Source organism: Hibiscus syriacus, unplaced genomic scaffold (assembly GCF_006381635.1).
Source record: "Hibiscus syriacus cultivar Baekdansim isolate YM2019G1 unplaced genomic scaffold, ASM638163v2 tig00116958_pilon, whole genome shotgun sequence".
NCBI lineage: Eukaryota > Viridiplantae > Streptophyta > Magnoliopsida > Malvales > Malvaceae > Hibiscus > Hibiscus syriacus.
In genome coordinates this window covers 1203352-1216686 of record NW_024063484.1, presented here as the reverse complement: position 1 = coordinate 1216686, position 13335 = coordinate 1203352, and the positions used below count along the sequence as shown (strand labels likewise).

The following is a 13335-nucleotide window of genomic DNA, read 5'->3' as shown; positions in this document are numbered from 1 at the left end:
TTTCGGTTTTAATGTTTCAATATAACTCAAATACGTTGGTTTTAGTGTTTTAATATGACTCAAATACATTAATTTATTTTCTGAATATCACTAAATCGAGGTTGTTGAGTGTGGGGCTTGCAAAAATAATAAAATAAAAATATAATAATAATAATAAATAAATATATATATATATATATATATATATAATAAAATATTTTTGTAGATCCGGACAAAAACGGGTGTCTACAACCTGTCTTATACTTTTTCATGTCACTAACCCTAAAACCTCATCCCCCATATCATGATTCATGCTCCGATTCATATTCTTTTCAATAAAAGTTTATCCATTTTATAACTCAACCAACATCTTCTAAATGTTCAAAGCGCCAACTAAGTTCATATGCATCTTTTGTTGTCGGTATCTATAAACAACCACACGCCAATTTTTTAATCTAGGAAGAGGGAAGAGGAATTTTGTTCTTAATGTTATTCTGATTTAAGGTAATTATAATGTAGTATATGTTCAGAATTTTCTTAATTTATTGATACGCATGCACCATGTACATGCAGCTGATCGAATACATGACATCTATGAAGAATAATAATCTCTTTTATCATTGAGGTCACTCGATGAGTTTGGTTTAAGGGTAAATTTAAATATTAATATATTTAGGTTTAATGCATAGATTAGTTCTCAAAGTATACCGTTTTCATTTTCTTGAATTAGTTTCTAGTATTATCAATATCATTAGAAAAATTTACGGACACATGACACCTCAAAATAGAAGTAAAAGGATTAAAGGGAAATTTTGATATAATTAAAGGAACAAATCATGTGTTAAGTGTTAAAAAATTTATTAAAAAGTTCAAAAATATTATAATAATTATAGATGGTTTAGGGTAAATATTATATGAATTCTAAAAAATTGAAAATTTCAAAAAATATTTTCCATAAAAATCTCCAAAAAAAACTCAAAAATATGTATAGGTTCCGAAAAGTAAGTAGGTCAGATTAAATTTATTGTTCAATAATAGGTTAAATCCGATCAAACTCAAATGTTATTTTTTTTTATGCTTAAGTATTTTCTAATCATTTCACTTTTGATTTGAGATGTCTCATGACTTGTTCTAATAGGTTTTTTGTGTCCACTAACTTTTAACGACATTAGTAATGGAAGAGACTAATTTGAAAAGAAAAATAACATTAGGCCTTAATTTGGACTAAAAAGCAAAAAGGACTGAAATGAGTAAAACAATATACTTTACAGACTGATACATATATTAAGCCATATATTTAATATCATCTTGATATTTAAGAAAAATATGACTAAACTCATGTCCATATATATTTGGGTTAGAAAAAATATGTTGATTTAAAATTCAAAGAGTAATCCCGATTGATATAAGATGATATGTTATTCTAGATAATTTGAGTTCGAAGAATATTATCTAACAAGTACCTATAAATTTACTCTATAAGAAAAAAAAGCATATGCTATAAAATAAGACTACAACATCTTGTTTTACTCTTGGTTTAAAATTATGTCTTTTTTTTTTTGTTGTACTCCAAGTTTTTCATAATTTTGTCCTGATTAGTCAATACTTAATTCTGGTGTGTGAGTCTTCCATCAAAGATTTTATATATACACAAGACCTCAAACTCGAGGCTTACTTAAACGATATCAAGCATGCTAATCGCTTGAACCAACCCTATTGGTTGGTTAAATTAAATTTAAAATAATTTTATTTTATATAAAATTTTGGTCCACCAGTGTTTGGTTGAATATCCTCTCTGAGAACCTTATGTAATTGGTTTAATCTCTCCACCTTTGCTTACTCTTAGCTCATTGGTTCAACATTAAGGCAATCAAAGCTTTAGTTGTATATTTATATTCATCAAGTAGCCCTCTCAGCATCCAATATTATATAGTATGTATTGCATGCCGATGAAGCCCTAATAGCATACTTGCAAAATGTGGCTGCCAACACCCGTGAACTTAGTCAAATCATCACTGAGTCATCTCCTCCAAAAGATTGGGCTGGTAGACATGGCGCCCCACCATTGATGCTGACCGGATCGACCGGCGTTCGTCATCGCATGTCATCGATATATATATATGTATTTGTCTGTATCTGTATTTGTATTGGAACGAACTTCTTTTGACCTTATAAGCAACAAGTCTAGGTTTCAACTTTCAACAGTATATATCATCAAAGGGTCTTTTGGGGTTATCTAAAATGACCGAAAACGTTGCGGCGAGCGGCTCGAACGATGACGACGGCATCAGGGAGCAAGATCGGTTGCTTCCCATAGCCAACGTGGGCCGAATAATGAAGCAAATGCTACCCCCGAATTCGAAAATCTCCAAGGAAGCGAAAGAGACGATGCAAGAATGTGTTTCGGAGTTCATCGGCTTTGTCACGAGTGAAGCATCCGACAAGTGCAGAAAAGAGAGACGAAAGACCGTTAACGGAGACGATGTTTGCTGCGCTTTGGCCGCTCTTGGTTTCGATGATTATGCGGTGCCGTTGAGAAGAGATACTTGGATAGGTACAGAGAATTGGAAGGAGATAATAAAGCAGCGAATCAAGATAAGGTTAATAACAGCAACAACAACGAAGAAAAAGAGGAACAATCTTCGTTGAAGTTCAGCATGACTGGAAGCAGTAAAAACTCCAAGATGAGGCCAATTGATTGAGGTTTTTATATATAACTTTTTAACCACAATAACACTGATTTGTATGTATTTGTGTAGGAAAATCATAGTCCGTATATAGATGGATGAGAAGCAACCTGTTACTTGCTTTTATTTTATGTATGGACTTCGGGTTTTTTTTTTCATCTAAACTTCCAGCTATTTTTCTTCTTCTTTTTGTTTCTTGCACATACACTGAATCTGGGTTCATCTTCACAATTATTTCTTGCAGTGTGATAATTAGTAGATTTTGACTTTGGTTAGGGTTCATGTTTGATCTATTTTCAAAATTCGTAATTATTCCTTCGAATAAAATCCTATTTAAAATTTGAATTTAGATCATCCCTCACAATTAATCATAAATATTGAACTTAACGTCTTCCCCTCGTCACGAGACTAGGGTTTCTGTTGATTTAAAATATCATGAAAGATGCATAAGAACAAAAGTGAGAGATAGACGGAAGGAAATTATATAGAAATAAACAAGGTCCGGAAAAGATGAACAAATCATTTCATTGCTGGACTGTATAAAGCACTGACTTGGGAAGAGGAGAATCTTTTTATTGAATATTCAAAGGATTCCAAAAACAAACTGTAATTAACTTCAGCATATGCTATTCGGATATGGACATAAATGATTCAATATCCATCTGGATTTTCTATACCCTTTTATGCTCAATCTTCTTTAATTACACCCCATAATTAAAAAAAATTCAAACGTTTTTATCTAATGTATTTTCGGCCTTCAAATTTGTTAAAAAATTATTTTGAAATTTAAATTTGTTTTTGTTTTCCTAACCCTTAAACTTTTGTTTATTTTAATAGACCTGTTAAGCTGATGTAAGTTGCTTTTTTTTCTTCTTATTTTTTAATATTTTTTGTAAAATTGACAATTTTTTATAATTTAATATATTTTTAGTTATATTTAAATAATATTTTAATTTTTTTAATAAAAATGATAAAATAACTAACGTTAACCTTAAAAAATAAAACAACTGACTTCAGTTTAACATATTTATTATTTTTTCCACTAGACGATTTAATTTGATAAAATATTAAAAAAAATGAGAGATAAAAAAGATAATACACATATAAGGATTAAATTGTTTTTTTAAGTTCAAGGACTAAAAATGTCATTAGACCTAATATAATTAAAGAATCAAAGCGACATTAGATGCAGAGCCGACTATTAGGAGGTGTACCTGAGCTATTACTCATGTCCCTTCTACCTTTACAACTAAGGGTCCTTAATTTTTCAATCCCTTAAAATTATCAATTTCCCATTCCTTTTTTACATATCTCTAGTTAATTCATTCAATTTCAAATTAAATACAAACATATTTTCTCTCTCTTTTAATAATGACAACTAGATTTCACTAATAAAACAATAGAAATAATCATAATTACAACAAACTCAAGCAAGAGAGAAAAATTGGGACAATAGTAAAAAAACTCATAAAAAACAAAAATATTAAATTCAAAGATACGAAGAAAAATTAAACCTTCCCTTGAAAACTAGATACTTTACGAAGTGATAAAGGAGTGGTGAGCAAACCAAACTATATGGCAGTCTGCTTCTCTACACAATTTTGATCGACAAACAATCTTTTACCAAATTATATGTGACCACCGACATTTCAATCAGAAAACAAATAAATATCTAAGAAAAATATTTAAATTTAAAAAGAGGGAGGTGACACTTTTCTGAAAAGTACTTTTTTCCCTTTTTCAAATCTTACTATTCAATTGATCAAATATTTTTTTTATAATGCTTAATCTACTTCAATCTTAATTAATAGTAAAATAATACATTCATTTTTTATTTTTATAGTAGATACGAATAAATCTGACCGCAAGGGCAAATAAATCACAAAAGATGATTAAGTTATTGAAAAACCAATAACAAATCACAAATAAGAGTCAAGTGACATGAAAAAACTATCCATGAATGGAAATAATGTATCCAAATCCAATTCGATGATCCAAAGTAGGGAAGATCAACATGATAACATATAAGCGCCATCTTGATCAGTCGTGTCGATGTCAAATCCAATCCTAAGAAAAAATATAAAGAAACCAACGGCCAAGCGATCGAAAACGTACCATAAAGATAGAAAAAATCGTACCATAAAGACAGAGGAAAATATGCTATAAAGACATAGTTATTAAAAAAAACAAAGATATTATATAATAAAATAAAGAAAAACAATGAATACCGATAATCGACGACCAATCTCAAAGTTAATATCACCGCTGAACACGAAGATGAAAAATAAAAACGGCTAACAAATATTTATTAATATAATATTATATTAATTGTTTAAAATAATAAAATATATTTTTATTTTGCAGAAGTATATTTTTAAGTTTTTGCTTGGATGTAGAGAACATCGGAGGCGGCTATTATTGTCTTTGGATGCATGTGCTTTAGTATATACATGACAGTTGATTGAACCAGTTCATTCGGGCTAAAAACAACCCAAGGAAACAGGAAGTAGTAGGTGAACGTGGCAATTTGTGTTCATGTGCTTCCACATCTGCCTCGAAGGCCCTTATGCCATGCCAGACAATTTTCACTGTACATGGAATATTTTAGATGTCTGGTTTAGGGTTAATTATTCTATCACCAACAAGAGTTAAAAGTTTTTGTCATCAATGTTCTTCCGATATGAAGTATGACAAGTGTCACCTTAGTTTATGGGATTATTTGTTTTTACTTTCTTATTCATAATCATTTGAAATTATGCATCCTAATCATTGATCAGTAACTTGTTAAGACTTTGAGAATATAATTGTGTAAACAAAATATAAATTTGTTAAAACGTGATTTTATGATTAAATTTTTTTATAATTTAGTTTGTCTAAGTTTAACTTAGTCAACGAAATAATAGAAAGACTTATAATATACATATTTGTCTATCCTTATGATGAACAATGTACATACACAATAATAAACTATTTTGCTTTTAATAAATTCATAATTCAGGTTTTGGGTGGTATGCATGAATGAGACTTGATAATTTACCATTTTTTTGGATGAATATCTACTTTTGATGAATCCATAACCCAATGTTTGAGTGGTTCTAATGAGAAGAATTATATGGACTTACCGGTAGAAATGTTAAGTTTTATTACTCTTTTAATCAATTAAATATCAAGATTTTGGGTGATTTGTTTGAGAATGACTAATTGAATTTGCTGATAAAAGATGTTGAATTTTTATTCTTAATGAATTCTTATTTCATAGTTCAGGTGGTTCATTTTAAAATAAACTTTAAGAATTCACATATTTTATTGTGAAGTTGAGCTCATAGAAAAGCTCTTAATGATTTCATATCCTTGATTCAGATGATTTATATTGAGATAAACTTAAAATCACCTATGTAAGTGTGAAAAATTAGCCACCTTCTATGAAAGACATTGAGTCATCTTTTTAAGCACTTACCAACATCCTAAGGTGTATTGGTTAAAACTGTTGATTTATCTTGGGTATTATTGGATGAATGAAGTTAGTCTTGTGTCATAATTTTATTCATATCTTAAACAAGTTCAATATTTGTTCATTTGTTTAAGGGAAAAGTCACTCATTTCAGTATTTCACTATGTATTAGTTCAATATATATTCACTAGTATTTAAACGACTGATTTCGATATTGCTCTTCTCATGTTTTTCTTCAAAATGTCTTTTTTATTTTATTAAAAATATTATGCATTAATGAGAAATGTTGGTAATACAAAAAATCCACATTAAGTAGGAATCATCTGGTGTGGTCTAGTCTGATTCATGCATATTTCTTTTTGACACGATCCCCCTGATAAAATATTATTTAATCAGAGTTTATATTCCTCAGCTGATTCAGTACTGAAAAATTATATTGAGCCTCTTTCCTCAACTGTAGTTGAACCACATGTTCCTAAACGTGGTAAAGGCAGGCCTCCCAAAGAAAAAAACACTCTTGCTGGTTCTAGAAACAGATTTGAGCTTCTCAACTCAATTGATGAAGCTCCCCCTAGTCAAGATGCCCCCCAAAGAAAAATCAGAATTGCTTCCAAGGGTGTTGATGAACTGGTAAAAGACCTCAAACAGAAAAAAAAATTACAAACTGGAAAAGGTCAAAAGTCCCAAAGTAAGGGGTGAATGAACCTCCATTGAACCTAACCCTCAATGATAGTTTGCTTCTGGAACATTAGAGGATTCAACAATCCTCTAAAACAAGACAGAGTGCTCCTTAGGGCAGCCCAAAATAAAGTGGATATTCTCTGTTTGCTTGAGACTAGAGTTAAGGCTGAAAAAGCGAAACGCATCTTTGATTCAAAATTATCAAATTGGAATGTCAGCTCCAATTATGATCATGCTGTTAATGGTAGAATTTGGATCCTATAGAAGAAAAACTTTGAGCTTTCTATTATCCAAATTTCAGACCAAATCATTACTGTCAAGGGAAATCACAATGGTCTTTCTTTTGTCCTTTCTGCTATCTATGGTAGCAATGATTATGTTAATAGGAGAAATCTTTGGCTTAATCTTCATGACTTGGATAGAGGCTTTGGTTACCTCCCTTGGATTTTGGGAGGTGATTTCAACATCACTCTGCATCCTAATGAAAGCTCAGACTATGAGTTGCTCTGCCCTTTCTCTTTTCCTGATATGAAAGAATTTCAATCTGTTACTCAAGACCATGACCTCCATGACCATCCCTTCTTTGGCCCTCTCTTTACTTGGAGCAACAAACAAACTGACTCTTACCTTGCAAGAAAACTTGACAGAATCCTTATTAACTCCAATTGGGCTAACTCATTTCCATCTTCTTTTGTGGAATTCCTCTCTCCGGGAGTCTCGGATCACTGCATGGGTATTATCTGGCTTACTAAAGACACTCCTTCTGATAGGCCTAAACCGTTTAAGTTCTTTAACTTCTGGACCCTGCACCCCAATTTTTTGAAAGTGATTGAACAATCCTGGCAGATCACTTTCCAAGGTAATCCCATGAAGACTCTGTTTTTAAAGCTCAAGCACCTAAAATCCAGTCTAAAAAATTTAAACTCCTCTTGCTACAAAGACATTTCCGCAAGGGTAAAAAGCAAGAAAATGGAATTATAAAAACAACAACTCCTCTCTTTGCAAGGATTAGACACCATTGATAAGGAACTTCAAGTTCAACAAGAACTGCACAATTTTGAAGAAGTCGAACTTCTTTTTTTGAAGAAAAAGGCCAAGATCCATTGGATTAAAGATGGAGATAAATGCTCCAATTTTTTCCATTATGTTGTTGCTGTAAAGAATAAAAAAGATACTATCCGGATGCTCACTGATGACCAAGGTACTAGACTTGAGACATTTGATGCAATGTCCTCAGAAGTAATTGATTTCTTTTCCAACTTGATTGGGAAAGTTGATCCTATGGTTAAAGGAGGAAATTTGCAATTCTTGAAAGAGCTTCTGAACTACTCCATTTCTACAGAAACTGATTCCTCTCTGACCAAGCCAGTAACCTCAGAAGAGATTAAAGAAGCCGTTTTTGACCAGGGCAACAACAAAGCTCCTGGTCCTGACGGCTACTCCCCACAGTGACCAAGCCAGTAACCTCAGAAGAGATTAAAGAAGCCGTTTTTGACCAGGGCAACAACAAAGCTCCTGGTCCTGACGGCTACTCCCCACAGTTTTTCAAACATTCTTGGCCTATTATTGGTGAAGATGTGGTGGCAGCTATTAAACATTTTTTCCACCATTCCACCATGCTCCATGCCTTCAATGCTACCACTATAATCTTGGTGCCTAAAATTCATAATCCCAGTAAAGTCAAAGATTTCAGACCAATATCTTGTTGTTCTGTTATTTATAAGGTTGTCTCAAAGATATTGGTCAAAAGACTTTCTGGTCTTCTTCTTGATATTATCTCTCTCAACCAAACCGTTTTTATTAAAGGAATAAGCATTGTTGAAAATACAATCCTTGCACAAGAGCTGGTTAAAGGCTACAACAAGAAAAACATCTCTCCAAGATGTTCTTTGAAGATTGATCTTCAAAAGGCTTTTGATATTCTGCACTGGGGCTTCATCTCTTCGGTCCTTAGAGCTTTAAATCTCCCTCAACAATTTATCTTTTGGATTGAAGCCTGCTTCACTGATGCCAGATTCTCCATTGCCTTCAATGGAAGTTTAATATGGTATTTCAAGGGCGCTAGAGGCATTAGACAAGGTGATCCTCTTTCCCCTCTGCTCTTTGTTATTTCAATGAATGTTCTCTCTAGATTACTTAATCTTGCTGCTGCAAAGAACCTGATTAGCTTCCATCCTAAATACAAAAGAATAGGTCTCACTCATTTATCCTTTGCTGATGACTTGATGATTTTTTGTAAAGGCAATGTTGATTCGATTATTGGAGTTATTTCTGTTCTTGAACAATTTTATGAAATGTCTGGCTTAAATCTAAATGCATCAAAGTGTGTTTTCTTTAGTGCTGGAATTTCATCTAGAAACGTGGAGCTTATCCAGCAGATTACTGGTTTCCAACCTGGTACTTTACCAGTTAGATATCTTGGAGTTCCTCTAACTTCAAGAAACTCTCGGTGAAAGACTGTGACCCGCTTATTGATAGTATCAAATCTAAACTCTCTATATGGTCTTGCAAACATCTTAGCTACGCTGGAAGATTGGAGCTTATCAGAGCAGTGTTGTTCAGCCTAATTATTGGTGTAGGCAATTTCTGCTTCCACATTTGGTAATCAACAAGATTGAACAACTATGTTGTCGTTTCTTCTGGAAAGGCAATGATAAATCGGCCACTGGTGCGAGGGTAAACTGGAGCAATATTTGCAAATTAAAATCTGAGGGTGGTCTTGGTCTAAAAAACTTAAAAGAGTGGAATAGAGCATGTATGATCAAACTCATTAAAAACATCCTTGCAAGTGAGGGTTCTTTATAGGTTGCCTGGTTAAAGGCTTATGTTCTTAAGGGTAAAGAGTTATGGCAAATGAAAGCTGGTCGTAGTCTGAGTTGGAGTTTTAGAAAAATCCTTAAGCTTCGAACAGAAGCTCATCCTATTCTCCAGAATGGAGCTCTCTCAGTAAGGCAAATATGGAAAGAAATTAGAATGAAGGAGGATAAAGTCCCTTGGCACTCTTTAATTTGGTTCCCTCAAAACATCCCCAAGCTTAGTTTGATTGCATGGATGGTTGTGATTGATAGGCTGCCTACATGTGATTGATAGGCTGCCTACATGTGATCGCCTTCAACGGATGGGAATTGTTTCTATTGGAAGCTGTATTTTATGTAATGATACTTTATAAAATCGAAACCATCTGTTCTTTGAATGCCCGATTGCCACTCAGCTACGGGTACAAACTCTTCTTCTGAATGGGATTAACAAGACTATTTCTTCTTGGGAAGACATGATCTCTTGGGCGAGCAGCACTTGGAAAGGAAAATCTTTATTAATCACTATCCTCAAACTTGCTTGGAGCGCAACCATCTACGTTTTGTGTGGGAGGAGCGCAACCAAAGGATTTTCAAAGGTTGCTCTCGAAACACTGACGAATTACTTAGCAGTATTAAAGACTATGTAGGAATTAAACTTAGGGGAAAAATATTAGAGAAAATAACCTCAGTGACCAAAAATGCCTTATAATATACGATTTTAACCAACTTTTTTTGGATTTGCCAAAATGACCAACTAAATCGCAATGCGATCGATAATTCGCAACAAGGGGGACTCTCGTGCGCCGCCGCCGCCGCCGTCTGTCTCGGGTCGGGTCGGGTCGGGTCGGGGTCGTGGTCGTGGTAATACGTGTCTTCGACACGTCCGCGCAAATACTATCTTTTTAGAGAAAATTCTTAAGAAACAAATGCAATACCACCAGTCGTTACGATTTTGGACTATCGCAACGAATTTGGAATAAATCGCAACGCGAACTTCGACTATCGCAACGAATTTGGAATAAATCGCAACGCGAACTTGGACTATCGCAATGCGAATATGTAAATCGCAATGCGATAGTCGAAGTTTGCGTTGCAAATCTGGAAACTAATTTGCGATACCGGTGATCGCGTTGCGAATTATCGATCGCATTGCGATTTAGTTGGTCATTTTGGCAAATCCAAAAAAAATTGGTTAAAATCGTATATTATAAGGCATTTTTGGTCACTGAGATTATTTTCTCAAAATATTAATAGGCTTGACTATGTTAACTCCAATCTTTGCATTGCTTGGGGTATTGATTAATACCGATCGTTTATTTTTGTATTTGCTTGTATATTCTTCATGTTTTCTGGGATCGATGATTCTTGTAACTAACGTTGTTTCTTGCGTAATAAAAAATTGAATTATCCAAAAAAAAATATTTAATATGTTTTATGCACATTAAAATAACATTTATGACAATTAATTATTTTGTAATCATTGTTGGTTCTTTTATTATTTTACCTATGCTTTGAGTCTATAAATAGAGGTTGATTTTCAATTTCAATACACAACGACAATAATAGTAATTTCCCTTCTATTTATTTATTTTGTTTTGGAGTACGGTTTTTCGATTGTCAAATTATAATCAGGGACAAATGTTTTCAACTTTAATTCTATTTTTGCGACAAGAGTAGTACCCACTGATTCTCACTTCGATATCTGTGTGTACGAATATTGAAGAGTTGTGTTAACGTCATGGGACAACGTCCATTTCAATGATTACATCAACTAAGACAAATTTGCTTCTAAGACATTAGTTCTTCCACGGCACAATTGTAATTTGATTTATTTTGTTTGAATTATTTTTTAAGTCAATACTAATGTTTTGTTTTGTAACCGTCTATTTTTTATCATCGGTATATTCATTTTGGCTATATTCATATTTGTTTCTTTCGATATTGTTAACTGTTTCAAGGAATTAATCTTTTACAATGAGCATAAGCTTGATGAAAAATTTGTGTATCATACGAGTCGAACGCCTTGAATTTCCATTGTTTCCTTTCTATTTGTATAAATGGGATGACCACTTCTTCTGCAATTATTACTAATGTAGGAAGTGCCTTACCCAAAATGCACTTCTTCCTTTATTTTAATGAGACAAAAAAACTTGCTTTGGAGGTACATGAATCATACTTGAAGTAGTTGTAGTTGTATGATTTTAAGAAAAGTCATGAATGCAAACAAATTCTCTTGAGAGGTATAAATGACTGTCAATTTATATAACATATTGATAATACGTACACACGCTGTAGACGTAGTTGCTCGAACTTAAATGCTCTAGAAAGAACAACATTTCATTTACCACTAAGTCCCCTTAATGAAGTTGACTCGCATGTTTCCAGGAACTGGTATGTGGATATTGAATGTTGCTTACTTGGATATAATCTTACCCTATTGATAACGTGCATATACATTCCAAACGTAATTATTCGAACTCGTGTATTCTAAGAATAGCAACATTCTCTTTTACACTAAAACTACTCAATGGGTTCTAAAAGTTGCATTAAAATTTTATGTCGTAGAAATGTTTGAAAATGATCTGTCTGAACCAAACCTGTATTTTTATGCATTTATGTACGTCGTTCCTTCATTGAACAATACAATACACATCAACAATCAAACGCTGCTAGCCAGTAATATGATTTATTAATTTAGGAAAATATCTTCCTTCTAATTCCGAAATCATTGTAGAGAAACTAATACTGGATTATGGGTTATATAATTAGGGTTGATTAGTGGTGTTTATCATCATCAATCATGATGACAACTTCAACCTTTTTTTATATATCTCTACCACTATCTTTTTCATTTGTTCATTACATATTTGATGTATGAAAATGGAACTTGTTTCTCCCCATGCTTTGCACCAGGTGCAGCTTCAATGAGATTCAATGTATTTGCTTCCTAATTGTTAATAGCTGATAATAATATATTTATCTGATTTAATAAGAGAAATAGATTTATATCACAAACAAGTATTACTGTATACTTTTTTTTTATCTAAATAATTAAAGTATTTTTTATCAAAATAAATACCTAAAATTACATCTTTTTCATTTAAGTACTTAATTTTTTTTTGTCGAAGTATGTATTTAAAGTATACCATTATTTTCATCTAAATTCTTAAAAGTTAACAAGTGATATTGATTAAAAAATACTTTATCCTATATGAAAAAGATATTATACTTTAAATATCTATTTTAATTAAAATATTTAAAAATATTTTAATGAAAAAATAATATAAAATATTTTACTTAAATGAAAAGAAAATCTTCAGCGGTTCAGCCTAGAAAGTGTTATGGTAGCAAAATCAACGGTTCTTTTTGACCGTTTTTATTGTTATGATAAGGAAGAGAAGTTCTATGGTGCGACACCTTAATATAAGATTAAAATAAAGCGTTATCGGTTTTGTTATTATTTAAATAACAAAACTGGTAAAAATTACATAAAACATTATTATTTTTACTTAAAACATCAATTTTTAAATATTTCCGGTAAAAGTGTCTAATAATAACAAAATTAGTAGAAATAATAATGTTTTAGATATTTTTTTATCGGTTTGTTATTTATATAATAATAAAATCGATAATTCTTTTTTTAAATGTATATTAAGACTGCCGCACGTGAGTATTTTAAAACAAAGAGAGGAGAAAAATGGAGAGCATGAAAGTGGCCAGAAACTGGCCCCGGGACCCT

General features: G+C 32.2%; 1 protein-coding gene and 1 pseudogene across 1 annotated transcript; both read left to right on the top strand.

Moving 5' to 3' along the window:
• The first annotated feature begins 2134 nt into the window (after nt 1-2134).
• LOC120189546 lies at nt 2135-2716 on the top strand (annotated as a pseudogene).
• A 3684-nt stretch (nt 2717-6400) lies between these two features.
• Nucleotides 6401-9885, top strand: LOC120189611. Its single transcript, XM_039192846.1, has 7 exons — nt 6401-6406; nt 6514-6747; nt 7063-7657; nt 7805-8206; nt 8248-9206; nt 9319-9474; nt 9604-9885. Exons 1-7 carry the CDS (start codon nt 6401-6403, stop codon nt 9883-9885), a joined length of 2634 nt encoding a protein of 877 aa, XP_039048777.1.
• The last annotated feature ends 3450 nt before the right edge of the window (nt 9886-13335 follow it).

Bases quoted from the DNA above. Each gene is read 5' to 3' on its own strand.
- LOC120189611 (XM_039192846.1), top strand. The intron at 6,748-7,062 runs GTAAAAGACCTC...TGGATCCTATAG, and splicing joins CCAAGGGTGTTGATGAACTG to AAGAAAAACTTTGAGCTTTC. The intron at 7,658-7,804 runs GTAATCCCATGA...TCTCTTTGCAAG, and splicing joins CTGGCAGATCACTTTCCAAG to GATTAGACACCATTGATAAG.